The 26,784-nt window shown below is 36.1% G+C and overlaps 1 protein-coding gene across 2 annotated transcripts; it reads left to right on the forward strand.

Moving 5' to 3' along the window:
* The first annotated feature begins 20,527 nt into the window (after positions 1 to 20,527).
* On the forward strand, positions 20,528 to 25,729 carry LOC107839114 (sucrose transport protein SUC3-like). 2 transcript variants are annotated; one of them, XM_047395847.1, is made up of 9 exons: positions 20,528 to 21,000; positions 21,115 to 21,289; positions 21,478 to 21,576; positions 21,684 to 21,723; positions 21,814 to 21,886; positions 21,971 to 22,004; positions 22,108 to 22,207; positions 23,196 to 23,271; positions 24,377 to 25,729. In XM_047395847.1, the coding sequence occupies exons 5-9, from the start codon at positions 21,857 to 21,859 to the stop codon at positions 24,488 to 24,490; spliced, it is 354 nt and encodes a 117-aa protein (XP_047251803.1). In that variant the 5' UTR covers positions 20,528 to 21,000; positions 21,115 to 21,289; positions 21,478 to 21,576; positions 21,684 to 21,723; positions 21,814 to 21,856; the 3' UTR covers positions 24,491 to 25,729. The 2 variants fall into 2 exon arrangements, with proteins under 2 accessions (XP_047251803.1, XP_047251804.1); XM_047395848.1 differs by having other exon boundaries at positions 24,870 to 25,729.
* Positions 25,730 to 26,784: the final 1,055 nt, after the last annotated feature.

The following is a 26,784-nucleotide window of genomic DNA, read 5'->3' on the forward strand; positions in this document are numbered from 1 at the left end:
CTTCCGATTGGGGTTACATATTGGACCCCAACTCAATTATATTATCTCATTTGGGGAATGTTGATTAGATGACTACTTCCTACAGTTACATTCTCAGTCTCAGTAATAGAAGTCAGATAGTCCTACAGAATGTAGGACTATCAGATACAGTCACCCAGTTCAATACGGATCTCAGCTAGTTTCATCAGAAACAGGTAAAATTGGTAGTTCCATCACAAACTCAACTAGTTTCACTAAAAGAACCATAACTTCTCACTTGAGTATCGGATTAAGGTAAAATTAGTATCATTGGAAAGCTAATTAAATTATCTATATTTTGGTGCATCTATAGCTGGAAAATTCTACATGTATCAATAGTTATACATTTTTAAAGTTGACCCTTGACACACAAAAATCTAAACGAGACTAAGAAAAGTACAAGGTATTATAATATTTCCCCCTTGGGAACATTCGTCCTCAAATGAAACTAGCTAAACTGAGGATACCAAGGAACTGAGGCTATATGCTAGCTTGCACAACTGAAAAATAACTGCATAACTGAATCTACAACATACTGAGCATCTGTACTAATCCGTGAATGCATAACTTGACATAAAGATAATCACATGGCTGAAACTGATACTAGAAAAGAACTGAATTAAGGAAGACTATTACCTTGGGTTGAATATAATTTTGTGGAGAAGAGGTAAGGATACTTGGTTCGCATGTCTGCTTTTGCTTCCCAAGTAGCACCCTCAACAGACTGATTTCACCACAAAACTTTGACCAAGGGAACTTTTTTTTTCCTTAGTCTACGAATCTGATGATCAAGAATCTCTACTGGAAGTTCTTCATATGAAAGGCTATTCTGGATATCCGTGCTTTCTAGAGGGACTACAACAGCTGAATCATCCATGCACTTCTTTAATAAGGACACATGGAACACTAGGTGAACTGATGAAAACTTTTTAAGTAGCTCAAGCTCTACACTACCTTCCCTGCATGACTCAATATCCTATAGGGACCCATATATCGGGGACTAAGCTTCCTTTTTTTGCCAAATCTCTTCACCCCCTTCATGGGTGAAACCTTCAAATACACAAGATCATTTACTTTAAACTCAAGATCTCTCCTTCTTATATCTGCATAAGATTTTTGATGACTCTGAGCGTCTTTCAATCTCTCTTGAATTAACTGCACTTTCTTTATGGCTTCAAACACCTATCTGGCCCAATCAAAGTGGCCTCACCCACTTTGAACCAATCGATGGTTAATTTATATCTCCACTCAAAAAGAGCCTCAAATGGGGCCATCTGAATACTAGAATAGTAATTGTTATTGTAGGCAAACTCGATCAATGACAAGTGGTCATCCCAACTGCCTTTGAAATCAAGAACATATGCCCTCAATATATCCTCTAAGGTCTGAATGGTCCTCTCTTCCTAACCATCTATCTGCGGGTGAAAAGCTTAACTTAGATAAACTTAGGTACCAAGACCCTTTGAAAGGCTTTCCAAAACTAAGAGGTAAACTATGTACCCCTATCTGAAATGATGGACAACGGAACTCCGTGTAATCTAACCAACTCTCTAATGTACAGCTTAGCATAATCTTCAGCTATGTAGGATATGTGAACTAGCAAAAAGTAGGCTGATTTAGTCAATCTGTCTATAATAACCCAAATTAACTCATTCTATCAACGCAAATGGGGTAACCCTATCTCAAAGTCCATGTTCACCTCTTCCCACTTCCAAGTGGAAATATCAAATTCCTGTAATATGCCACCAGGTCTTTAGTGTTCTACCTTAACCCATTGATAAGTTACACACTTGGCTATAAATTATACGATTTCTCTTTTCATACCACTCCACCACTAGACTTCTCCCAATCGTGATACTTCTTAGTGGGTTCTTGGTGAATGAAGTAATGCGCACCATATGATTCCACCAAAATCCACAGCCTCAAATCGTCCACACATGGCACATACAATCTACTCTGGTATCTCAACATACCACCTCCCTCTTGGGAGAAAACATCTACCTTTTGGTCTTTAACTGACCCCTTCAGTTTTAGCAAACTAGAGTCCTTATCCTATTTTTATTTCACTTAACAAACTAGAGAAGATTTTGAACCCAAACATTCCCCTCAGCTGAGTCAACCAACCTCACACCCAATCTAGCTAACCGATGAACTTCTTAAACTAACTCTCTCTTATCATTCTCTACATGAGCAACACTGCCCATAGACAATCTACTAAGGGCGTCTGCCATTACATTAGCCTTGCCCAGATGATATAACACACACATATCTTAATCCTTCAACAATTCAATCACCTTCTCTAATGAAGATTTAACTCCCTCTAAGTGAACACATATTGCCATCTTTTGTAATCCGTGAAAAAATCAACATGTACCCTATAAAGATAGTGCCTCTAAATTATCAATACAAATATAACATCAGCAAACTCAAGATCATGGGTAGGGTAGTTCTTTTCGTAAGGCTTAAGCTGTCTAGAGCCATAGGCTATAACCTTAACTCTCTACATTAAAACATAACCCAAACCAATTATAAAAGCATCACAATAGACAACGAATCCATCTGTACCATCCGGTAGCGCAAAAACTAGGGTTGAAGTGAGTTGAGTCTTTAACTCTTGAAAACTCTTCTCACAAGAATCTAATTGTAATGACCCTTCAAGTCATTTACCATATTTATATTTATATTTACTATTTGAGCCTCTTCATAGCTGTCCTAAGTCATTTATGACTTGTTAGAACCGACGGTTCGGTTATCGGACAGTATATTTCATTTTTTAGAGCCAATTCCCTATTTAGATGTCTCAATGGTTCCAAATAGCCACCAAGTGAAAACTTCAGTGAAACAATCTCAGATGTAAATTCTTACTATGCCAATAGATATGAAATATCGATTTTATTCTAGGTAGACCTTTGGTTTGGGTCCCAATGCACCCGAGCTCATTTCGAGCTACTGAGCAGAATTTATGAAAAATAAAACTATAGGTGTAGGACTAACTTTTGGCTGAAATGATCTCGGATGAAAGTTTTGATGATTTGAATGAATTTGAAATGTTACTTACACTCAAATTTCACTATTAGATCATATATTTTTTATTCCAAATGAGTTTCGAGGGTCAAAAATAAGTTTTTGACTTTGCTGGTGGCCCAGACAGCGACTGCGGCATCTCCAAAGCTAGTAGGGGTATTTAAGCACCCTATAGGCCATATTTTTCACGATTTTGACTCATTTTTTAGAGCTTAAAACCATAAATGGGTATGATAACTTAAAATTGAGTCTTATGGGTGTTTAGGGAGCTTAGTAAATATCTTTTATCATGATTATCAGCTAGATTAAGGTAAGATTTTATCACTTTATAGGTGAATTTCTTAGTTCTTGATCCAAAATCCTAATTTAGCTTAGGAGTTGATTTAGCCCTAAATTTGGTTTGTTTTCACCCATTAATTGAGGGTTATGATTCCTTGGTGATGTATGAGCATTGGGTTGACCTCGGATACGCAATTTCCGTACGTAGAACCCACTTGGGATTTTTGTGTCATTTTTTGGACCCAAAGCACAATAGTGCAATATGGGTATCATTAGACTCGTATTGATGAGTAGATTATATTTTTGATAGTGTGATGACATTTTGGGGATTTTGAAGTGAAGATGAGCATGTAGTGCTTAAAGTGTGATTTTGCAGTTTAGCCTTGAGGTAGGCTCCTGTCCACTTTTCTTCATAGATGATGTATGATATGTGTTGTGTATGGATAAGAATGTTAGGATTGATTATGAATAAGATATATTAGCCTTTATTATTGATGTTTTGGGAAATTATTTGATGGTCTTGGACCTATAAGATAGTATGTTTATAACCTTGTGGACTCATATTACTTCTCCCTAGTTTAGATTGAATTGTAGCATGGATTTGATACATTACTATATTATGGATGTGGTTTTAGTGTTGGAAGAATTATTAGTATTTTTGATCTTATTGGTCTAGTATGGTATTCTTGGAATTATAATTTGGATAGAATTGACTTAAGTGCCCTTATTTCTAGTTGAAGTTTCTATCTTAGGCTTGTATGTGACTTACTTGACATCTATAAGTTGAATTAGATATCTTAGCCTAGTTTGAGGCATAGTGTACCTAGTTAAGGAAATTGGTTGAGAAGTGGGATTGTCCGGCCCACTTAGGCCTAGACTTGTGTTAGTCATTGTGGAATTGGCTGCAAATATTAGACATAGTTGAGACTAGTAAACCTTAGGATAAGGTTACTTTATGACTCGGTATATTGTAATGATGTTTCTCAGATTGTGACTTATGAGTTATATCTATGTTGTTTCTTATAGAAATGATGTGATAAAATGGGCCCATAGAGATGTTATTTGCTCTTAGACTTGATACTTGGCCCATAGAGATGTTATTTTCTCTTAGACTTGATACTTGGCCCATAGAGATATTATTTCCTCTAAGACTTGATACTTGGCCCATAGAGATGTCATTTTCTCTTAGACTTGATATTTGGCCCATACAGATGTTAGAGATGATTTTACTCTTAGATGCGATGTTGGGCCTATAGAGATGCTACCTCTATTTAGATATGATAGTTGGCCTAGAGAGGTGATATTCCTCACCTTCATAATGAATGACCTTTATATATGAAATGACTTATAGTCGTGTTATGCTTATTAATATTATGCATTCTATGTGAGAGATGATTATATGCTTATTGATATTATACCTCATATATGCGAGATGCTTCCTAGATATGAGAGGATTAAAGATATGCTAAGACTTATAAATATGATTATAGAGATGAGTTCTGGATATGTATATGGGTCAAAGCCTTGATGATGATATTGTGAGTTTTTCAAATATATTATTGGTACAAGGGTCTATAGATGATATCGATTGGACATTCGGGAAGTGTTTATCCTTGTTGAGGATGCAACTACAGTTCATGAATATATGTGTGTGTGTGTGCGCGCGTATACATATCTCTCTGGTATGGGACGGGGGAAGGTGTGGTATGACGCTTATAATTTTACTGATTGAATACTGGTGATGGCATGCATAGATTTGATACATTTATGATTATTATATAGGTTATTGATGTGATTCTAGCTGAATGTGATATTATGACTATTCTTCCTAATCATGGTATAAGCTACGTGGTAACTAGTTGTCTATTAGGTAACTATAGTACTTGATTCTTAGAATTATAAATACATTAGTTAACTAGCCTTGCTTAGTAATAAGGTAGCTAATGACTAGGGTTGATATGTGGCTATAAAGTTGGGTTTATCGATGGTAGTGATATGTGGCTGTCGATAATAAGTTATAATGTTGATTAGTAGTTAAGTATGGATAATATGGTCAACATTGCTAGGTGTTAAGGGATGCTAGTGATAATGATGCCTAGTTACTAATATTGGTAAGCTAATAACGAGGACTAGTTAATAATGAGGATTAGTTGGTAAACAATATTAGATATTGATTGGTCTTAGTTAATAAAAGATGTTTAATTGATAAATAATGAATAGTAAATAGATGGTGATTATGGTTTAATAGTGAACCTTGCCTAGACATTAGGTTTGGATAATTATTGATAAATGGTTAGTTGTTATTCCATGATTAATAATTATGTGAAGAATCAGTTAGATTGATAACTAGAGATCATGTGATGACTAGTAAACTAGGTGTATAATAATAAGTCTTGGCTAGTGAATAATGAGCAGATAGAATATAATGATAAGATAGTTATCTTTGCAATATTATGATTATGGTTGTGAGTATATTGGCTTGAGTCTGTGCACCTATTATATACCTATCTTTATGCATTGATGACTAGGATGATATATTGATGTCCGGTAAGTCCCGAGGATACTTTTATGATATATTGATACTCGATAAGATTGGAGGATATTATGATGATATTGATACCCAGTTCGTGTTCGGAGAATACTATTGAGATAATATTGATACCCGGCAAGGTCGAAGGATATTGTGATAACATATTGATAACCAGCAAGACCAGAGGATATTTTGATGATATTGGTACCCGATTTGAGTTCGTAGAATACTATTAAGATGATATTGATACCCGACAAGGCTGGAGGATATTATGATAATATTGATATCTGGTTCGAGTCCAGAGGATACTATTGAAATGATATTAATTCCCGACAAGGTCGGAGGTTGATTACGATGATGATGGTCCTGATGAGGACAGTTATTATGAGTTGTGATATTAATGGTATACTTTGTATTCATTCCTGCATACACATCGCCTATCACCAGTATGCACCTATATTTATCAACCGATATAGGACGGTTGCATAGATACGGTGAAGGATATGTCTTGTCTTATTTTATGTTGATTGAACCTTCTGAGCCTGGGGCGGTGGAGGTACGCAAAGGCTCGTTTAGGTATTTAGTTGTTCGGAGTAGTCGGTTATGTTGTTATTGATATTGTTATTATCATTGTTATAATCATTAGTATGATTAGCTATGACATATTAGTCATTGATCCAGTATCAGAATTTGAGGTATATCTTTGGCCTCTCCTATCTTATGATTGCATTATGATGCATAAGTATTTCATGTCTAGCCATGTGGATTAGAATCCTCGAGTATGATAGTATTTAAATCAGGATAGTATTATAATGACGTCTTAAAATAAGAACATGATGATCTAGGTTATGTTTGAGATGACCTTCTATTTATATGTATTATATATATATATAGCTATATGAAGCCATAGTGCTATCAGATATCCTTTCCTTCATTTTTTTATACTATATAATCATTCTTTCTCCTTGTATATTACAATATATCTTTCTTTCGCTCTTTATTTGTGTATTGTCCTGGGATATATGGTATAGAATTGTCATAGATGGAATGTAGCTGGAATAGGATAGTTCACCTTGATACTTCCTTAGTCTTATTATGTTAGACTCTTGGACATGAATAGAATAGTTGTCCCTTGTTATTATCATTGACTTATTACAAGATTTATGGACTCTTAGTTGTGGTTTCTATTCTGTTTATATGCTATATATATCTACTTTATCTTTGGAGCTCAGTTAGCAGTTGCCTACTGAGTACCATTCGTTTGGTACTCATACTACACCTCTGTAGCCTGTAGATTATAGTACAGGTTATCGTCATTGATGTGTGCATCGTGTAGAGTAGCCCTGATTCGAAGACTTAGAGTGAGCTCCTGACGTTCAGAGTATTACTTATCTCTCTCCTATGTATTAGACTAGCCTCTAAGTTGTATTTAGAGGTAAGTTGAATTAGTGTATTTCTCCTTGATGTATCACTTTTGTACTCTTATCATGTTTAAAAGCTATTGTACTGATACCACTAGGTTTTGGGATTTGTCTATGTATTGATCTTTATTTCATATATTCCACATTCATTTTCCTTATGTTATTGAGTAGTCTGTTACTAGCTGTTCTAGACTACAGGTTGGTTTGCCTACTGATGAGTTATGATAGGCGCCATCATGACCTGAAAAGTTGGGTCGTGACAAATTAGTATATTTTATTATAAGAGCTAAGTGTTAGTAGAGTCTTGTAGATCGGTGCGGAGACATCTGCAACCTATCTTCGGGAGGCTACGGTGACATTTTAGGAAATTCACTTCATGACTCCTTATCGTGTGTCCGCATTTCTATGAAACTCAAACATATTCTTTGACTCTATTCTATCCCCGAAGGATGATGCAATATTGTTGACAGATGTGGATGAGACTCCAATATGCATTTCCAAAATTTTTGTACAGTATTAAACTAGAGAGTCAGTTATAGATATCGAAGATCTTTAGGGGTAACTTAAAAGGATTTGGGTTGAGTCCTCATCAGACTTGTGGAGTATGGGATGGTTCTTCGGGCCATGGTTACCATTCTGGATTATGAGGGGTGGTATCTCAAAGTATTTTAGATTCTTGATTTTGTTGTGTTGTGGTGGGACACTGGTTCAAAGAATGCCCCTGGTGTGAGATAGGTGGTCAGATAGAGTTTGCTTGTATTCCCCGCCAGCCTAGAGTTCCTAACACAGACTATGATTTTTTAAGTTTGGACATAAATTTACGGATTTCTTTCAACATCAGATAGTCATCCATGTGTGCTTAGTTTGTGTTCTGTCCATATTGATGCTTCAGGAATTGCTATGACCGTAGAGAGATCGACTACTAGTCTTGGGAGTGTCCTTGACATGAGATTCCAGTCATTCAGCTTATTCAGATCAACCCTGTAATGTTTTGGCATCTTTAGTAGAGACAGTGCACGTGGTGCCTCAGTCGATCATTTAGTCAGTTGGTCCGAGCTGGACCCGTTTAGATTTATTTTCCCTATGCCCGTCAGGCAGGTGATTACAGATGTCACCACAATTGGTGTGCTTTTATTTCCCGTATTTATCTTTTATTATGTGTATTGGGTTTTTTCATAATTATTGATGATTATATGCCTTGATGAGTTCATATTAGTCGTTGTGTGCCTTATTATTGAATTCATGATTATGTTACTACTCTGTGGTCTATTTCTTTTAGTAGTGGATGGAGTAGATATTTATTGATGTTTTTCCCCTATGGGAGTGGTTTTGGGTTCGAGTCCCATTTATCTTGGCACATTAAATAATGAAATTATATCATGTTAGCATGTATACAAGCACATCTATATCAAGTGTTTGACAAAATGTGTAAATGAATGCATTTTAGTGAGCAAGTACTATTATGCTACAAAACTCATACAAGGTTCTACTTTTCATGCTATCGAGTCCTGGGGGTATTTAATACCCGAAAAACCTAGCTGTTTACTAGAGCTATAGCAGTTACAAAATAGTTTCAATAGTACTCGGTATTCAGTCTCAGTTCAGAACTCAGTAGACTCAATCAGTTCACAAAATTCAATTAGTAATCAGTTCAGTACTTAGTGAACTCAGTCCAGTTCAGTCAGACAACACGATCAGTAACAATTCATTCAGGCCTAGAACAGTTTAGAAATCAATTTAGTGTCTTTCAATTGGGAGTAGAATTCAACACCGAATGAGCCAAGGGATGGGGGCTCAGTCGTTAGATAGGACTGATATCCCTAGAAACAATCCCTAAGTTCCAGAACTACGTAGACAGAGTAGGTTATAAGATAGGACTGACATACTCAGGGATCACCTGCCAGTTAGAGCTGATCTCAGGGGTCACCCGCTAGACTAGGACTGACCCCACAGCCAGTTATCTTTATCCGTGGCAAGGTACTGACTCTCTTCTAATTGGGGTTACAGATTGGACCCCAATTTAGTTATCATATTTAGGGCATGTCGGTTAGATAATTACCTCCCACAGTCTTAGTTTCAGATTCAATCTCAGTATAGACTCAGTTTAGCTCTAAAAATTTAGGACTGTCAAACAAAGTCACTCAGCTTAGTACGGAACTCAGCATAGTTTCACAAAATTAAGACTGTCAGATAAAGTCATTCAGTTATCAGTAATACAGTATCAGTAAACTCAGATACCAGTTAATCAGTATTCAGAACTCAGTATCCAGTATTATCACGATCTCAATTGCAGTTTACATACTCATGCATGTACTCTCGTTCAGTTATATTCATGTCTTTTAGTCAGTATTGATCATGCATATAAACCCTTTCATCCCATCCTACCTCACTTAGCATACCAGTATATTCAAAGTACTGACGCATACCTTTCTTTTGTGCTATGATGTCTTATATCATAGGTTTAGACTCACGAGCTCTCAAGTACTCTTAGCAGTTCAGATATTCAGTAGTCAGAGTTACTGGTGAGTCATTATAGTTCAAGGACATGATTATTTTCTTTAGTATTTTAGTTTATCAGTATAGTTTTTAGTAGTTAGAGTTAGTTGGGGACTTGTCCCATCAACTCCTTGTTCAGACAGTAGAGGCTTTTCAGACTAGAGTATTTTTAGACAGATGTTTTTAGTTTTGGTATTGTTATACCGTGTTTAGTTTAATTACAGTATTGAACCTTATGGCATATTTTCTGTCTAATTTTCGCATAAATACAGTATTACTATTTAGTTATTGCAGCAAGTACCAGTCATAGGTTAGCTTATGGTCCTTCTAGATTATGAGCACCAGATACCTTTCAGGGTACAAACTCGGGGCGTTACAAACTTGGTATCAGAGCCTAAATTTCAACAGAGTCCTTGGAAGTCTGAAAGTCGCATCTAGTAGAGTCTTGTGCATGGGTGTGTAGCGCGTCACACTTATGGATGGAGGGCTATGAGATGTTTTAGGAAAAGTTTCCCTTCTTTCAGTATTCATATTGTGCAAGTGAGCGTGAGCTCAGTTAAAACCTTATTCTAATCCAATCCTTTTCTTCCTTCCGTTTACAGAACATGCCTCCCAAAAATACTAATGAAAGGAGAACTGGAAATCAGTCAGTACCTCAGCCTGTTTAGGCAGATCTCCTGGTCGAGTATGTCTCTCATACAGAATTTAGAGCTACATTCACTACTCTAGCCAATTCAGTAGTAGCTTAAAATGAATAGCCAGCTGCTATTCAGGACAACCCAGTGGTCAATACTGCTACATCCAGGATTTGGGACTTCACCCGAATGAATCTTCCCCTATTCTAGGGATCTAAGTCAGAAGAGGATCCACAGGAGTTGCTCGATCAGGTTCAGAAAGTCACAGATATCTTAGGAGTAATATCTAGTAAAAGTGCTGAATTAGCTGCTTATCAGCTATAAGATGTAGCTCATACATGGTTTAAGCAGTGAAAGGTAGATAGGGGCCCAGATGCAGCGCCCATAGAATGGGAAGAGTTTCCTACTACTTTTCTAGATAGATTATTTTCCTTAGAGCTGAGAGAATCCAAGGTGTTAAGAGTTCATCAATCTCAGTCAAGGATGTATGAATATGAAAGAGTATTCCCATACATTTATTCAGTTAGCCAAGTATGCTCCCCATGTAGTAGCAGATAATAGGTTCATAATGAGCGAGTTCGCGTCTGAAGTGTTAGATAGTGTTGTTAAGAAGTGCAGAATAGCGATGCTAATTAAGGAGATGGACATATCAAGGATTATGGTCTATGCTCAACAAATTAAGGAGCAGAACCTTAAGAAGAAGGAGAGGGATAACAAGAGAGCTAGAACAAGTAGTTTCAATTTCAATCAGCCTAAGTCAGAGGGTGGTAATCGTTCCCAATTTCATCCAAAATCTTTAGTTCCGGCTTTATCCTCAGCTAGTGTTCTAGTACTAAATTCAGGAATGATAGTCATGATGGGGTGCCAGGCTCCAAAACCCAGGGTAGTGTGAGCAGTGGTCGTACCCATCCACTTTGCAAAGAATGTAGTAGAAATCACCTAGGTATGTGTAGAGCAGGCAACGATGCGTGTTTTGGATATGGTGAGTCAGGCCATAGGATGCGGTAGTATAGAGTAATATCTTATAATGGAAAAGATCTGCACCAATAGGGTCAGTATAATTATCCTTAAGCCCAGTCCGATCACCCGAATCAGCAGGGTGCCACCTCCAGTTCCACCAGTGGGCAATACCCAAATAGGCTCTAGGAAATTCAGTCCAAACGAGATCAAGAAAATTCTCCTGATAGGGTCACTAGTACATTGCAGATCTTCCATTTACATGCTTTGCCTTATTAGATTCAGGATCTTCTCTATCTTTTCTAGCTCCTTACATAGCAGTCGATTTCAAAGTCAGACCGGAAACCTTAATAGAATCTTTCTCACTCTCCATCCTAGTGGGTCAGTCTATCATAGCCGGTGGGTATATAGGAACTGTTCGGTTATGATATCTCATAAATTCAGGCCTTTAAATTTTAGTAGTAATGTCAGCGTATATAGAAAAATAGTGGAAGAGGTTGATACCTAACCCATCCTTACCTCAGTGCAAAGTATTGTACTTTAGCTCTCACGACAACTACCCATTCCTTCTATGTCAACTTTATGATCAGAGCTCATATTCATGTACATTAACAAGAATTATGTACGCTTATGATTCCTAGTATAAGGAGTTCCAGTTCACTCTGCATTACGAATCATGTTCCATGAATACAGAAACTCCAAAATCAGTTCATGCAGCTCATGACTCATGTACTCATGTCATGCTTTACAGTATGCTCAGTTTCCATGACTTATGCTATACTCCTAATGATCATCTAAATTTGGATTTTGTCATGTAAATCCTCAATTTAGATTTATTGATAAAATAGGATATTGATGTCCTATTCCTCAGGCCTCAGTTAAGTGTCAAGTTTGGTATAGTGTCATTCATACTTCAGGTTGTTATGTTTTAACCTTCAGTGAACTCTCTTTTTGTAGAGATATAGCAATGACAAGTTGCTTAGAAGGGAGAGAGTAAATATTTCATATTAAGAAAAGATTATTGCATGCTAGTTTTACACGAGGCTGTAGTTATGAAAATAGGCTTGAATGTCATGTTGATGTGTAAGTGACTAAATACATTTTGGAGATTTGAGTAGGCTTGAACATAGTGGGATAATTCATTCCAGATCCTACCTCAGCAGGTAGAGTTATCAGTACCCAGTATTCAGTTTCAGTACAGTCTCAGTTGTAGTCTTAGTTATAGTCTCAGTCGAGTAATCAGATCAGTAACTCGGTTTAATTTTAGGTTTGCTTGACTATAGCGTACAATTATCAGTTATTCAGTTATCACTATTTTAGTACCTCAGTTTACAGACTATTTCAGAGTCATGTTATACGTTTGGTCTTGCCTTCTTAAATAATATAGTTTTCATGAATTCAGGCTCAGTTATCTCCTGTTACATAGTCAGTCCTTACCTCATATGCATAATACCCTACAGTTGTAGCCCATTTATTCAGACTAAGTATAGTTTAATATAACTTTACCAAGTATTCAGCTATCAGCCACTTAAATAAACAGATGAGTTAGTATGTTTATGCACTCATGCTCAGCGCCCATGTAAATATTTCAGTAGTCTCAGGAGAAGTGTTGTACTAAGGTGGAGAGTATAGTTGAGAGAGTATTCAAGGGATATGTCTAAGCTTGAAAAATTATAGTTGGAGTACATAAGGCTTAGTCACTTTATCTTAGATGATGTTTCGTAGACCCCAACTTATATTACAGAGTTTTAGCCAGGATGTGATTTTCTTATTCAGCTATTTTATTTAGCCATGCCAAGACTCCTTGCTCCCTAAAGCCACTAGAACTCTATAGAAAGAGTGTCAAAGGAAGGCTCCAGTCGAATATAAGTTTTCAGCATAAGTTAGTCCGCAAAACTAGCAATTCAGTTTAACAGTTAGGCGAACAATGTTCGTATGGTTGGGTTTCCCATCCTTCCATCTAGTCACACTATCCGAAGCCTCATGAATGTAACTATTCCAAGGTAGAGAAACCAGGTAGTTGCATGTTTAACTCAGTTCATGTATCGTGTCCCAGATTTAGATCCCAGATATTCAGTCACGACTCAATTCGGAAGTGCCCTATGCATCGTCCCAGCTTTTCCTCAGTAGCTCAGCCAAGTCAGCATTCTTCAAGGGACATAGGGTGTGTTTAGTATAAAGAAAAATATTTTCCATGGAAAATGTTTTCCTAGAAAATGTTTTCTTAGAAAACAAGTTGATTTCTTACTTGTTTTCCTATGTTTGGTTGGTGGATGGAAAATATTTTCCGAAAAATATTTTATAGTGTTTGATTGGTGAATGAAAAAATATTTTTCAAAACATACATTCCAGTGTTTAGCTAAAGCGTAAAAATACATTTTAGAAAAATAATTTTTGATCTCAAAAAATACTTTTTTCAAGGTGCATTCGATATGAAAGAGGAAAAATATTTTCTAGAAAAATAAGTTATTTGTTACTTATATTCGCGTGATCGTTTTGCAAATTGGATGAGTATATATTTTCTAAAAGTATTTGTATATATTTAACAAAAGTAATGAGAACGAATAGGATAAAAAGGTGGAATAAGAAAAAAGTTTTGAATTTATTTTAAAAAATAAATTAAAAATATTAATTTTTTTGGAGAGGGGGTTGGTAGGTGCGAGTAGGGGTTGTCAAAATAGGTAGTAAGGGTGAGGTAAGAAAATAATTTTGATTTTTTTAAAAATAAATTATTATTTTTGGGGGGGTGGGGGGGTGGGGGCTAGTAGAGGGTGGGGTCAAGGAAGAAAAAGTGGGGTAGGAAAAAAATTTGAAATATTTTTTTTGAATGGGAAGTATTAGGGGGTGGGGATCAGGGTAGGGGAGTGAGGATAGGGTAAGAAAAAAATTAAAAAATTTCAAAATTTTCTTTTTTTAAGGGGGTAGGGGTTTGGGTTTTGGGTTTTAGGTTTTGGGTAGGGGGTGAGGTGAAAAAAATTAAAATATTTTTAATATGGGTAGTAGGGGGCGGGGTGGTGATGGGGGTAGGGGAGAGAGATTGAGGGTCGGAGTAGGGATGGATGATTTTGAGAGTTGTATGAATATTTCAACTTAAGAGTGAGGTTGAAAAAGAGTTTTGGAAAATATTTTCCCTACTTTTTGAAAGGAAGTCATTTTCCTTAGAATTGAGAAAAATAAGTTTATTTGAAAAATATTTTCCAACCTTTAAGCCAACAAAACATGAGAAAATTGGAAAATATTTTCTGGAAAATGCTTTCCTTTATACCAAACACACCCATAATGTCCCAAGGGGGAGATATACCATAACCCCCGAGTAGTTTGGAATAATGGGTACTCACGAGTAGACCCTCAAGTTTCAATCTCAGCCGTAAGCTATGTGTTCAGGAGCTCAGTTCAGTTCATGTATCCCGTTTCAGTCTCAGTAATGTTCTCATGTTCCCATTCATACATGTTTAGTAAATGATCTGAGGTTCATCAGTATTCTCATCTTAAGGTAACAGTCTTCCTTAGATTGGCTTAGTCCATGTTCAGTTACGGTTATAAACTTGGTATCCAGTACCATTGCATATTCAGTCATACATTCACGAATCAGTTCAGTTATGTACTCATGCATCAGACATGCATGTCCAGTATATAAGCCCAGCTTATCAGTAATCCTAGTCATGTATTCATGAATCATGTTCAGTTATGTACTCATGCATCAGATATGCATATTCAGTATGATAATTTAGTATATCAAAAATTTCAGTCATAAAATCATGCTTCAGTTGTACATGTTCAGTATCTAAGTCCACTATCAGTATTCTCAGTTTAATCAGTCTCATTCGAGGACGAATGTTCCTAAGGGGAAGATATTGTAAGACCCCGCAAATCCTAAGCTCAACTCAATCTTTTAAGCTTGCTATGTGGTCCCAAACTTAGAAAATTTTAGCTAAGTATTCAGACTTAGTATTATTTTAGCCTTTGTAGGTTGGTGACTCTATTTCACAACCCTCATGACCTTAAAGTAATGATTTTTAGGTTGAATTATGATCAGGAATCTCAGTAGGTGTTCCTGAACAAGTTTTAGAATTTTTAGACTTTGTTTGAAACACATTTGAAAGCTCAAACCAGTGGATCGACGCGATCTCGACGTGTCGCGACGCCCATCGCGTCGATGAATATTTTCCTCTAGCTTCCAGTGCAAATTCCAGTGAATTAATGTGGACTCAATGCAGTGCGTAGGACATCGCATCGATGCCAATGACGTAGTGTGTCGGTATGCGCATCACTAGACACATTTTCAGTCTTTAAAAACCGCATCCAAAAATGTATTTGGGTCATTTTCCCACCCCTATTCAGCCCCAAAAGCACGAAATTAAGTCATTTCTAGGGCAAAATTCATTCTTTCTCTCAAATTGCTCTCAAGAAAAAAACCCTAGGACATCAACTTCAAGATCAATCTTTAAGAATTCCAGTATTAAGGTATGTTAAGTGTTCATCCAAGGGTTTCCTTCCACCCTTTGGAGTTTAAGAAACCTTTTGAACTACAATTAAATAGTTTTGATGAATTTTATGATTGAATTTGATTATGTTCATGACTATGTTATTAGTTGAGTTTAGAATCCATAATTAATTTCAAGTTCATGAGAAATAAATGGCATGTGTGGGTTGTTGTATGGTTTCATGTTAAAAAACCCTTTGAAATTGTAAGTTGGGATTATGATTACGATGCTTACATGTTGTAATACAGTCGTGTGCATAAATTAGGCTTTTTAAATATTTTGGTGAGTTGTTCATGTGAGTTAAGTAATGAAATTGTATCATGTTAGCATGTATACAAGCTCATGTATATCAAGTATTTGACAAAATGTCTAAATGAATGCATTTTAGTGAGCAACTACTATTATGCTACTAAACTCATGCAGTGTTCTACTTTTCATGCTATCGAGTCCTAGGGGTATTTAATACCCGAAAAACATAGTTGTTTACTAGAGCTATAGCAGTTACAAAATAGTTTCAGTAGTACTCAGTATTTAGTCTCAGTTCAGTATTCAGTTCTGAACTCAGTAGTATTCAGTTCAGAACTCAGTAGACTCATTCAGTTCCCAAATTTCAGTTAGTAATCAATTCAGTACTCAGTGAACTCAGTCCAGTTCAGTCAGACTACACGATCAGTAACAGTTCAGTCAGGCCTACAATAGTTTAGAAATCAATTCAGTGTCTTTCAGTTGGGAATAGGATTAAGCATCGAGCAAGTATAGAACTCAGGTTATGAGATAGGACTAAGATCCCTAAAAGCAATCCCTAAGTTCAAGAACTATATAGCCAGCATAGGTTATGAGATATCACCCGTTAGTAGGAATGACATACTCAAGGATCACCCGCTAGTTAGGACTGATCTCAGGGGTCACCCGCTAGACTAGGACTTACCCCACAGCTAGTTGTCTTTACCCGTGGCACGGTACTGACACCCTTCTAATTGGGGTTACAGATTGGACCATAATTTAGTTATCTTATTTGGGGCATGTCAGTTAGATGATTATCTCTCACAGTCTTAGTTTCAAATTTATTCTCAGTATAGAACTCAGTTCAATTCTATAGATTCAGGATTGTCAGACACAGTCACTCAGCTCAGTACAGAACTCGGCATTGTTCCACAAAATCAAGTCTATCAGATACAGTCATTCAGTTATCAGTAATACAGTATCAGTAAACTCAAATATCAGTTAATCAGTATTCAGAACTCAGTATCCAGTGTTATCACGATCTCAGTTACAATTTACGTACTCATGTATGTACTCTCGTTCAGTTGTATTCATGTCTTTCAGTCAGTATTGTTCATGCATATGAACCCATTCATCTCAGCCTACCTCACTTAGCATACCAGTACATTCAAAGTACTAACGCATACCTTTCTTTTACGCTATGATATCTTATATCGTAGGTTCAGAAGCACGGGCTCCCGAGCACCCATAACAGTTTAGATCTTCAGCAGTCAGAGTCAGTGGTGAGTCTCATAGTTCGAGGATATGATTATTTTATTTAGTATTTCAGTTTATCAGTACAGTTTTCAGTAGTTGGATTTAGTTGGGTACTTGTCCCATCAACTCCTTGTTCAGACAGTAGAGTCTTTTCAGACTAGAGTATTTTTAGACAGATATTTTTAGTTTTGGTATTGTTATGCCGTGTTCAGTTTTATTACAGTATTGAACCTTATGGCATGTTTTTCGCCTAATTTCCATATAATTGCAGTATTACTATTCAGTTATTATAGCAGGTACCAGTCATGGGTTAGCTTGTGGTCCTTCAAAATTATGAGCACCGTGTAGTGTTCGGGGTACAAACTTAGGGCGTTATAATCACTTGACTCATTCTCTACGTTAGTAAAACAGTTGAATGTGCTCCATTTCAACGAACGGACGTACCATTTTACTAGGAGGTCACCATATGTTCCAGCATTGCTATAAGTTTTGACAAAGTAGGCAATGTGTTGTCTCGGGTTTCCCTTGCCATTAAATTTTTACAACTTTAGTGGTTGATAGTTCGTTAGCATAGGTATACAATCAATTCGTCTTGTGTAAGGCTTGAAGTAATACAACAAACTCTGTGGTGCTCCCCCATATTGAGTCCTGATAGAGTTAGTTATTATATCTTGCAATTGTTGAAAGACAAAGCTGTAAATAAAGTAGGTTGTTTCTTCTTTTGACATTTGGACTTGGCAAGTGACTCTACAACATTCTTACTTTGCAGAGTAAAATTAGATGGACAAGTAGGGATATGGCTCAATTCTCCAAGTGCAAAAGACTCCAACTTGTTCATAAGTTGAGCAATTTAAAGATCTTTATCTTCAGCAGATATCTTTAAAACATCAATTGTTTGGTCCATCACTGTGAACTTCTCATCCATATTATTTGTGTCATCTATAAATGCGTTGACCTTTGTTGAAATTGGGGAATCCATCGAATCTCCAGATTCACTAAAACTGACACGTGTCTGAGAGAGTTCATCATATAGCAAAAATGTTAAGTTTCCCCCAAGGGTTGCAGTTCCAGCCATTATAAGAGTTTTGTTCTTTCTTGCCTTCTTCATAAAGGTAAAGTATTCAGATTCGTCCTAACACTAGTCTTAAACTTGCATTGTATGAGTGGCCAACATAGTTGAGCTGATCAAATGTGGAAGTAGCAGAGTTTTTGCATGAGAAACTATGTCTTTTCAAAGTCCATTATTGTAGTTGAATTTGATTTGTAGAAGGAAGAGATAATGAACAGAAATGGTCCCACTGTGCATGCCAAAATTTGTTCGCAATAAATTTTTGTAGTACTGAAAATTGACTGCAAAAAAAATAAATAAAGGACAAATAATTTTATCAAATGAATCTAGTAAGTACAATTCTATTGTTCTCTTGATTTTTCTTTTTTGCCTTCTGTCTGAATTTTGGATGATTTGAACCTCCTAGATATGTGTTTGGATCTCTAGGAATGTCGAACAAGACTTTGTATTATATATATATATTTGATTTTTAAACAGAACTCTATTAGTTAATTCTTTGAAGAGTCGTGTAGTCAATGCATATGCTTTCTCCAACGCTTGCAGGATGAACTTAGAAAATTGTCACCCTCTTATTTATAGTAGTAGAGAATAGACAGTTCAAGTGTAAATAACTTCTTCTGGCTTATTCTAATTGGCCCATCAAATCATTAAGTTTATCATAAATGTTGTGTGATAAGATTGCTTATGATTGGCCAAAAACATGTTATTTGGGACACCTTACGATGTTTTATTGGCTATTGAACTTGACTTGGTTTGTCATGTCATTTAAATGTGTGGCCTTGTCTTATTAGTCTTTAATTTGACTAGGATGCCACATCACTTGACACGTAGCATTAGTTTGGGCTTTAAGATGGACCTTGAATTGAATTTTAATGGACTTATTAACTTTGTAAAGCCCAAACTAATTTCAATTCAAACGAATATGGATTCAATCTAAATTTGAATGAATTTGATCCAACAAACTTTATGCATTTACAATGCTAAAATCAAGGGGCTATGAATTTGATAGCGGCTGTGATTTTAATTGTGGTGTGATAATTTTGGAGGATGTATCACAAATTTCTTTATCACAATTTTGATTAGTTTAATTTTTTTCCTAAATCTTTTTTTTAGTTGTCCAGATTTTACTTATAATCACGGTGAGTTAAGAGAAGGATTTAGGAAGGTGGAGTAGCCGAAGGGATGGAGAATGAAGAAGAAGAAGAAGTTTAAGCTTTGGGAAATCAGAAATGGTGGCTTGAAATAGGGAAAAATGAAGAAAACAAATAAAAATTGATCAAAATAAATCCCTCACGAACTGTCAATTAGTGTACTATAGTCACTTTGTCATGTCTACAAAATGTGCTAAAATGACACAACGAAATAATAGTTTAGGTGTTTAAAATGAACAATGGCTAGTTGGAGTGTCAAAATAAAAATTTGTGCCATGTTTGGAGGATTGATGATGTGTTTGACCATTAAAAAAAAGGTGTAAAAGTGTAGCTGATTATGTGGAAAAGGATTAAATATACTTTTACCATCTAATTTTGAATATTTATTTGCTCCTAAACTAGGGTGAACATTCGGTATTCTATTTGATTTTGTTTTTCTTCTTTTTTTATTATGAAAATAGGGGTAACAAAAAACAAATCGAATTAGTTCAGTTTGGTTTGATCTTTTTAAGATTGGGTTTGGTTCGATTTCGATTTATTAAATTCAATTTTTTTGAGCCACTGTGGAATAAAACAATAGTTGTTGTTGTATCATGTAAGAAACAAGAGCTACTATTGTATTATTACAAAGATATATGAAGCAATTCACTACTAGAAATTATCTCTATTGCAACAAATCTTTTGAAAACAGTTCCAAAAGCATTGCTATAGAGGATCTATTGCAACAGTTTGAATCGTTGCAAAAAAATTATTTTAGTAGATGCTATAACTATGCTATTGATATATACCCATTGCATTGCAACAAACCTTTTGAAAACGGTTCCAAAAACATTGCTATAGAGGATCTATTGCAACAGTTTGAATCGTTGCAAAAAAAATATTTTAGTAAATGCTATAACTATACTATTGATATATACCCATTGCAATAGGGAGTTATAGCAACGTTTGCATGAACCGTTACCATAAAATCACCTATTGCAACCCTTTATTGGGAAAAAAACCTATTGCATCGCTTTAAAATTTTTTCCTCCCAATTTTTCACAAAGTCCGCGAAATGTTAATGAAATAAATAACAAAAATTAAGGAAAATCAAAGCAGCGTCTTAACAAAAAAAATTGGGTTAACAAAAACTTGGGTCTCAAATCACTGCTCCGATCGACTGCATCTCAAACCAGTGTTCCAATCGAGTTCTCCGACTACCGCTCAGACCAAAAGTGCTCCGACCAACTATTGCTCCTACTACCAGTGCTCCAACCACCAGTGCTCCGACCGCTTTCGATTGAACCCTAGCCGTCTACTGAAATAGTTATGCATGCTTCTTGCAGCTTCTCCGATTTGCGGAAATACTTGCAAATTCTTGAACCATAGAATTTCAGTGCCCTAATTTCTAACTTATAACAAAATTTTTGCAACTTCTTACCTTGAGAGGTAATTCTCGGTCTGTCGCACCAGCACAGGTACTGAGTAACTCTACAAATCAAGAAACGTATTGTAGTTCTCATATAATGTTTCATGTTTGTGAAGAAAGTTAGAAGCTTTATGGTCTCTTGACTCTTGGTGCCATATTTCAGACTAGAAAAGTGACATCATTTATGATGGAGAAGAGATCAACAAGAAATACACCTCAGATGGAGAAGAGTCAGCTTAATTGTATGTGGGGACTGATTAGTAGCCTTTATTTTGGTCAAAATCAGAGGAAACAGAAGCTACTTTCAAATGGAAAAGTTGCAACTAAGAATTTCATAGGTATGTGGTACCAATTCATCAATCGGAACCGTAGGGATAAGGTTTGCGTAAATCTACTTGTGAGATTACACTGGATATGTAGTTGTTGTTGTTGTTGTTTTTTATGTTGTAATAGTAGTGGTACAAAATGCACAGGAGCTCCATTGATTATTTAACTTACAAGCTTGTATTCTTGGAAATTCTTTCAGGTGCAACCTTGTGTAGGTATATGGAGTGATAAATGTCATTCAAAATATGGCAGAAGGCGGCCTTTCATTTTTATTGGAGCTGTCATGATCTCTATTGCTGTAAGCATTTAGCAGTTATGTTTATCCTATATTGAGTTATTTAGTTCCAGTTAAATTGGCTGAACAAAATCTTGTCATTTAGTTGATAATTATCGGGTTTTCTGCAGACCTAGGATACCTATTAGGGGACACTTAAGAGCATTGCAGGTTTTTTCTTCCTCTTGTTCCTGTAATTTGGCAAATCTGAATAGGCTGTGAAGTCTTTGATTAATGTGTGAAAATACAACACTTTCAAAGGCACTCCTCAAGAGCAGCCATCATCTTCGTCATTGGGTTTTGGATGCTTGATCTTGCTAATAATACTGTGCAGGTTAGCTTCTGAAAGTTTACTACTATTTCTAATGGGGTGTATGTGGTTCTAGAACATGTTACTATAATTATTTTATCTTGGCAGGGTTCGGCTCGAGCTCTTTTGGCAGATTTATCAGGTAAAAGTTCTGTTAGATGGAGAGAAGAATAGTTTTTTCAATTAGTTGATACAGTTCTCCTTTTGTTGTGATTTATTGAGATGTGTTGGTGACTTGATTGTAGGTCCTGCTCAAAGAAATACTGCAAATGCCGTGTTCTGTTCCTGGATGACTGTTGGAAACTTTCTTGGATTTTCTGCTGGAGCTAGTGGAGGTTGGCACAGGTTAATTGTATATTCCGTACTGAGGTGACATGGTGATGTTATGTGTATGTGCTTATGTAAAAAGATAGTCCACGTCCTGTGATATAAGAATGACCTAAAGAAATGAAGTCTAAGAGAAACAAGATAACAAAAAAATGTAATAAAGTAAGATAGATAGCTTGACATACGAGATTACAAGAAATAGGAACCAAACCGTGTATCAAATGATAAGACCCACAATAACAACGCCGAACTCTTACGGTGACCGCTAAGGAAAGCAACTCCACCTTACAACCACCGTTTCTAAGCAAAGATCAATAATGGCTTTTCCAAGCCCTACTCTACTTGATTTTTTCAAGCCCTACACTACACTCTCAAAGAGAGAAGAAAATGTCTTTCAATGACTCAAATATCCATAATCAACTAATGAGAAAATAAGCCTAAAGAGTCTATTTATAGCTTATTACATAAAGGACCAAAATACCCTTAGTAAAAAGGGGCTCCTATGGAGTGTAAAGAAAAGGCACCAAAAAGACTAAAACACCCTTAATGAGTGTTTACACTCCAAGGCCGCCCCTCCAATGCTCCAAAGTCGTGGTCCCTCCTTCAAGCTTCAAAATGTGAAACCTCTTAGAACCCTTTGGTAGGCATCAACACAAGTCCCAAGCAATCTTCTAAACATGGTTTTGCTCTATTGTAAGCTCGAAACGAGTCCTCCATGCATGTCCTTTTACCCTCAATATGACCAAAGCTTGAATCTTCATGTATGGGCTTCGAATGATGTCATCAAAAGCTATGATGGCCCTTTGGCTCGTATCATCCTGCTTGAAAAATAACACTTGCGCAGCGTTTTTAGTAAGTTTCATGCCTTTGAAATTTGTTGCTTTTTTTTTAGTAAAAATATCCTTTTTTGGAGAAGGGTAACTAGTGAAAATATCGTCTTAATTAAGATTTGGTTCAAACATTACATGCTTAAGGTAGTCTTTGACAAAAAATTGTATCTGGACAGATGGTTTCCTTTTTTGACAAATAGAGCGTGTTGTGAGCCTTGTGGAAATCTCAAAGCAGCATTCTTAGTTGCAGTGGTTAGTTAATTGTCCTGCATAGAGCCTTTGCATAGATATAGTAATTTCAAATTTTGAATCTTGATTTATGATATCATCTATTTTAGTTAAACATATTTTTCCTACATTGTTTATAGATGTACATTGTCAAAAATTGTTTCTAACAAAACATAAAAGGAAGTTTTTTGATCTTCTCATCATATCCTGTATTTGTAGGTTTCCTCTAGCATCTTTCATAAATAATGTCTCAAAACGTTAATCACGTCCTCTGATGCATCTTTTCTCTTGCTACTTGTTGATATAACTTTTTTAAGCTGACTACTCGCTGATATACGAATGTTAAATGTTGGATTCTAAATTAGATAGGTACAAAGACACCATATCTATCTCAATCCCAAGCTAGTTGGGCTTGGCTAGTGATTTCCACGAGATTCAAGCACATTGATGGAAAAATCAACAGCCCTTAAGAGCAACCTATGAAAATGTATAGCGTAAACATAAAAGGATAAGGAATCATTGGCCGTTATGAACTAGGGTCAAGACAAAAACAAGCAAAAGATAACTTGAATCTTTGCTAAAGCTATCAATTAATCCAAACCGAGATAGATTTTGAAAGAAGAAAGAAATGACATTCAAATAAAAGAAGCAATTAGCCAATACAAGTATTCTCTTTTGATGGTTAAAATGTTGTAATATTAATAATCCAGCAACTGTAGAATACTTATAGAGGAGGTTTGCTCAACTGAAGGTTTTAGACTTTTAGCTGATGTTATACAATTCCCTTCTGTGCTTTTTGTATTTTCACTCTTATACTCCACAAAATTGTTGGGCTTTTAAAGCACTATGTATACATCTATGTCCAAGGAGCAACACTCATTTTATAAAGATTTCCATCGGGATATATTGATAATTCAGGCGAAAATGCTCAGCATTTTAAATGTTGCACGTTCATACAATTGTTTCTGTTGTCTGATATTGAAAGGAAGATATGTTTATTTTTGCTTGCTCCTTTGGTAGTTGGCAATTTTGCATATTTGTAGAGGCAAAAGGTTCATGAAATTCTCAGTCTATTCAATAGAAATTTGTGTTCCTTCAAGGTATATCTGATGTTAGTGTTGTCTATCAGGTGATGGGAGCATATAGATACAATATTGAGCACATATTGATGTTTGATATTATTCCGGAGCCCTCTGTACGGAGAGCGATGAATAAGATAAATGCACGTATTGGCCGTTCCTAGTGTTGCAGATGACCACAGTATCTAGTTTAAACAAATCAACAAATCGTAATTCAAGAGGAGTTTTTTTCCAGTTTCTTCAGTAGGTGTAAAATGGATTTTTGGTTATTAACTACTTGAGTATTTGCTCCTCCGAAGTTTTGTTGTACATGTGCGGTGCTGATAATGAATGCGTCTAGTATGTGGAAAGTTGAAGATAACCATATTTATGCGATTTCTGAAAGTACTACATGAATTTATTGTAAAGGATTCAAAATGTTGATAACGTCAATATAAAGAATGCCTCCAAGTTATGTTGCTTAGACTAGCCGCACCAATGTCAGACCCTACAAAATCCATTACATTTGGATGATCTGACACACACCCTTTGATGTTTTTGTAGAGTCCGAGCAACATAACTTTCAAGTAGTTGTGTTGATCATACAGACAAACCGTTCTGGCTCTGAACTCTACTCTTCTTCTCTGCTTGTCATATGTTGTATTGGTAGCTCAAAGAATGCATCTTGCTAGTGTATACAAGGGAGAACCAGAAAAGATTCTCCAAGTTAAGAAAGCAGAAGCGGAGGCCGAGTCCAAGTATTTAGGCGGAGTTGGAGTCGCGAGGCAGAGGCAGGCGATAACAGATGGTTTGAGAGAGAACATATTGAATTTCTCTCACAAAGTTGATGACATCATTTATTGGTGCATAAAGTCCTGATATAATAGCTACAATTTGCACCTGCTAGCTGAAATGGTTCCGTTAGCACTCCTGTATAATCGCGAATCAGTACCATATAGAAACCTTTGTACCATATGCAAGTTACTTCCACAATGACCATGTGCAACTCAAGGTGTCCTCCTTACAGATTGGGTGTTTTATTACATCAGGGCCCATACTAAGAAGCTAGAGATGTTGTCCATAGCTTTTGCGCGTAATAGCGATCTAGGCATCTGCTACATACTCTTCAGTTGTGAAATTCCTTTGTATGTTGGAGATCAGAGCTCCCCCTTCGGTGACAAGGCTCTGTTGGTCAATGCTCCAAGGATGGAGACGATGTGGTTTCTTGAATTTTGATGTCTTCTTGTTCAGTAAGTTATGGCACATGTTGGCTGCTAGCTCAGAAATTGCCAAGGATTAATTGTGAACTCTTATTATGCTTGTGTGTGTAAATAGTTGTTGTACAATATTTGGCATCATGTTCAATAACAAGTGTTATTATAAATCCTCTTTCCTATAAATAGGAACTGATGAGTTCAGGGTAATGATGTGCTAAGAATATCACCTTCTGAAGGTTAATTCTTTTCCGATTTTGGATACTCTCGTTTTCATCTATTAGCACTATATATATATATAGTCATCGTTGCAATAGGTAGCAAAAAAAAAAAATGCAATAGGCGTCAAAAAGTGTTGCAATAGGTAGCAAAAAATGTTGCAATAGGTGTCAAAAAACATTGAAATAGATAGTTAAAAGTCGTTGCAAAAGGCCAATAAGTGTTGCAGTAGATATTCAAAAATTGTTGCAATAGGGGCTATTGCAACAGTTCATAACCGTTGCTATAGACAATATGAAGTGTCTCAATAGGAGTTAAAATGAACTGTTGCAATAGGTCTATCTATTGCAGCGATTGTTGAAACCGTCGCAAAAGTTATTGCGGTAGTTCTATCGCAACGCTCGCATATGCAACATCTGTCAAACCGTTGCGGTAGCTACCACAACGATTTTTGAACCATTGTCATAGGGCTAATTTCTAGTAGTGAATTAAGAGCCACTCAGCAGTTTGCCGTTTGCCATGAAAGAAATTTGGAATCGCCGTTGGTGTGTGACTTTGTGTTTGTGAAAAAATTAATTCCTTATTCACTTTAATCAGTTACTGAATTATGAGTGTGGACTTAGTGGAGTGTGAGCTTAGTTAGTGGAGTGTGGGCTTAGTGGCTATTGCAAGTAAATTTCAAAACACAGAATAGACGTATGTATATTCCAAAATATAGAATATCCGATGTATATAACATGTATAAAAATATTTTAAAATTATATTATAAATTTTGGTTTAATCAAAATATCCTAATATCTAAACTCTATAATTGAAAATCAAATAGAAATATCGAAATTATAGAAAAAATAAATCAAAATTAAATTGAAAAATCTAATCACTTCCGTTCGATCCGGTTATCAGAATTTTTCGATATTCCCGCCCCTATCCTGGGCCAGCCATTATCTTGTTCCCACGCCTTTACTATTGTATGTCGTATCTAGGACTGTCAAACGGGCCGGGCTGGGTCGGGCCAACCTGAAATCAGCCCTTCTACTTTAATCGGG

The sequence above is a fragment of the Capsicum annuum genome, chromosome 8 (genome assembly GCF_002878395.1).
Source record: "Capsicum annuum cultivar UCD-10X-F1 chromosome 8, UCD10Xv1.1, whole genome shotgun sequence".
Taxonomy (NCBI): domain Eukaryota; kingdom Viridiplantae; phylum Streptophyta; class Magnoliopsida; order Solanales; family Solanaceae; genus Capsicum; species Capsicum annuum.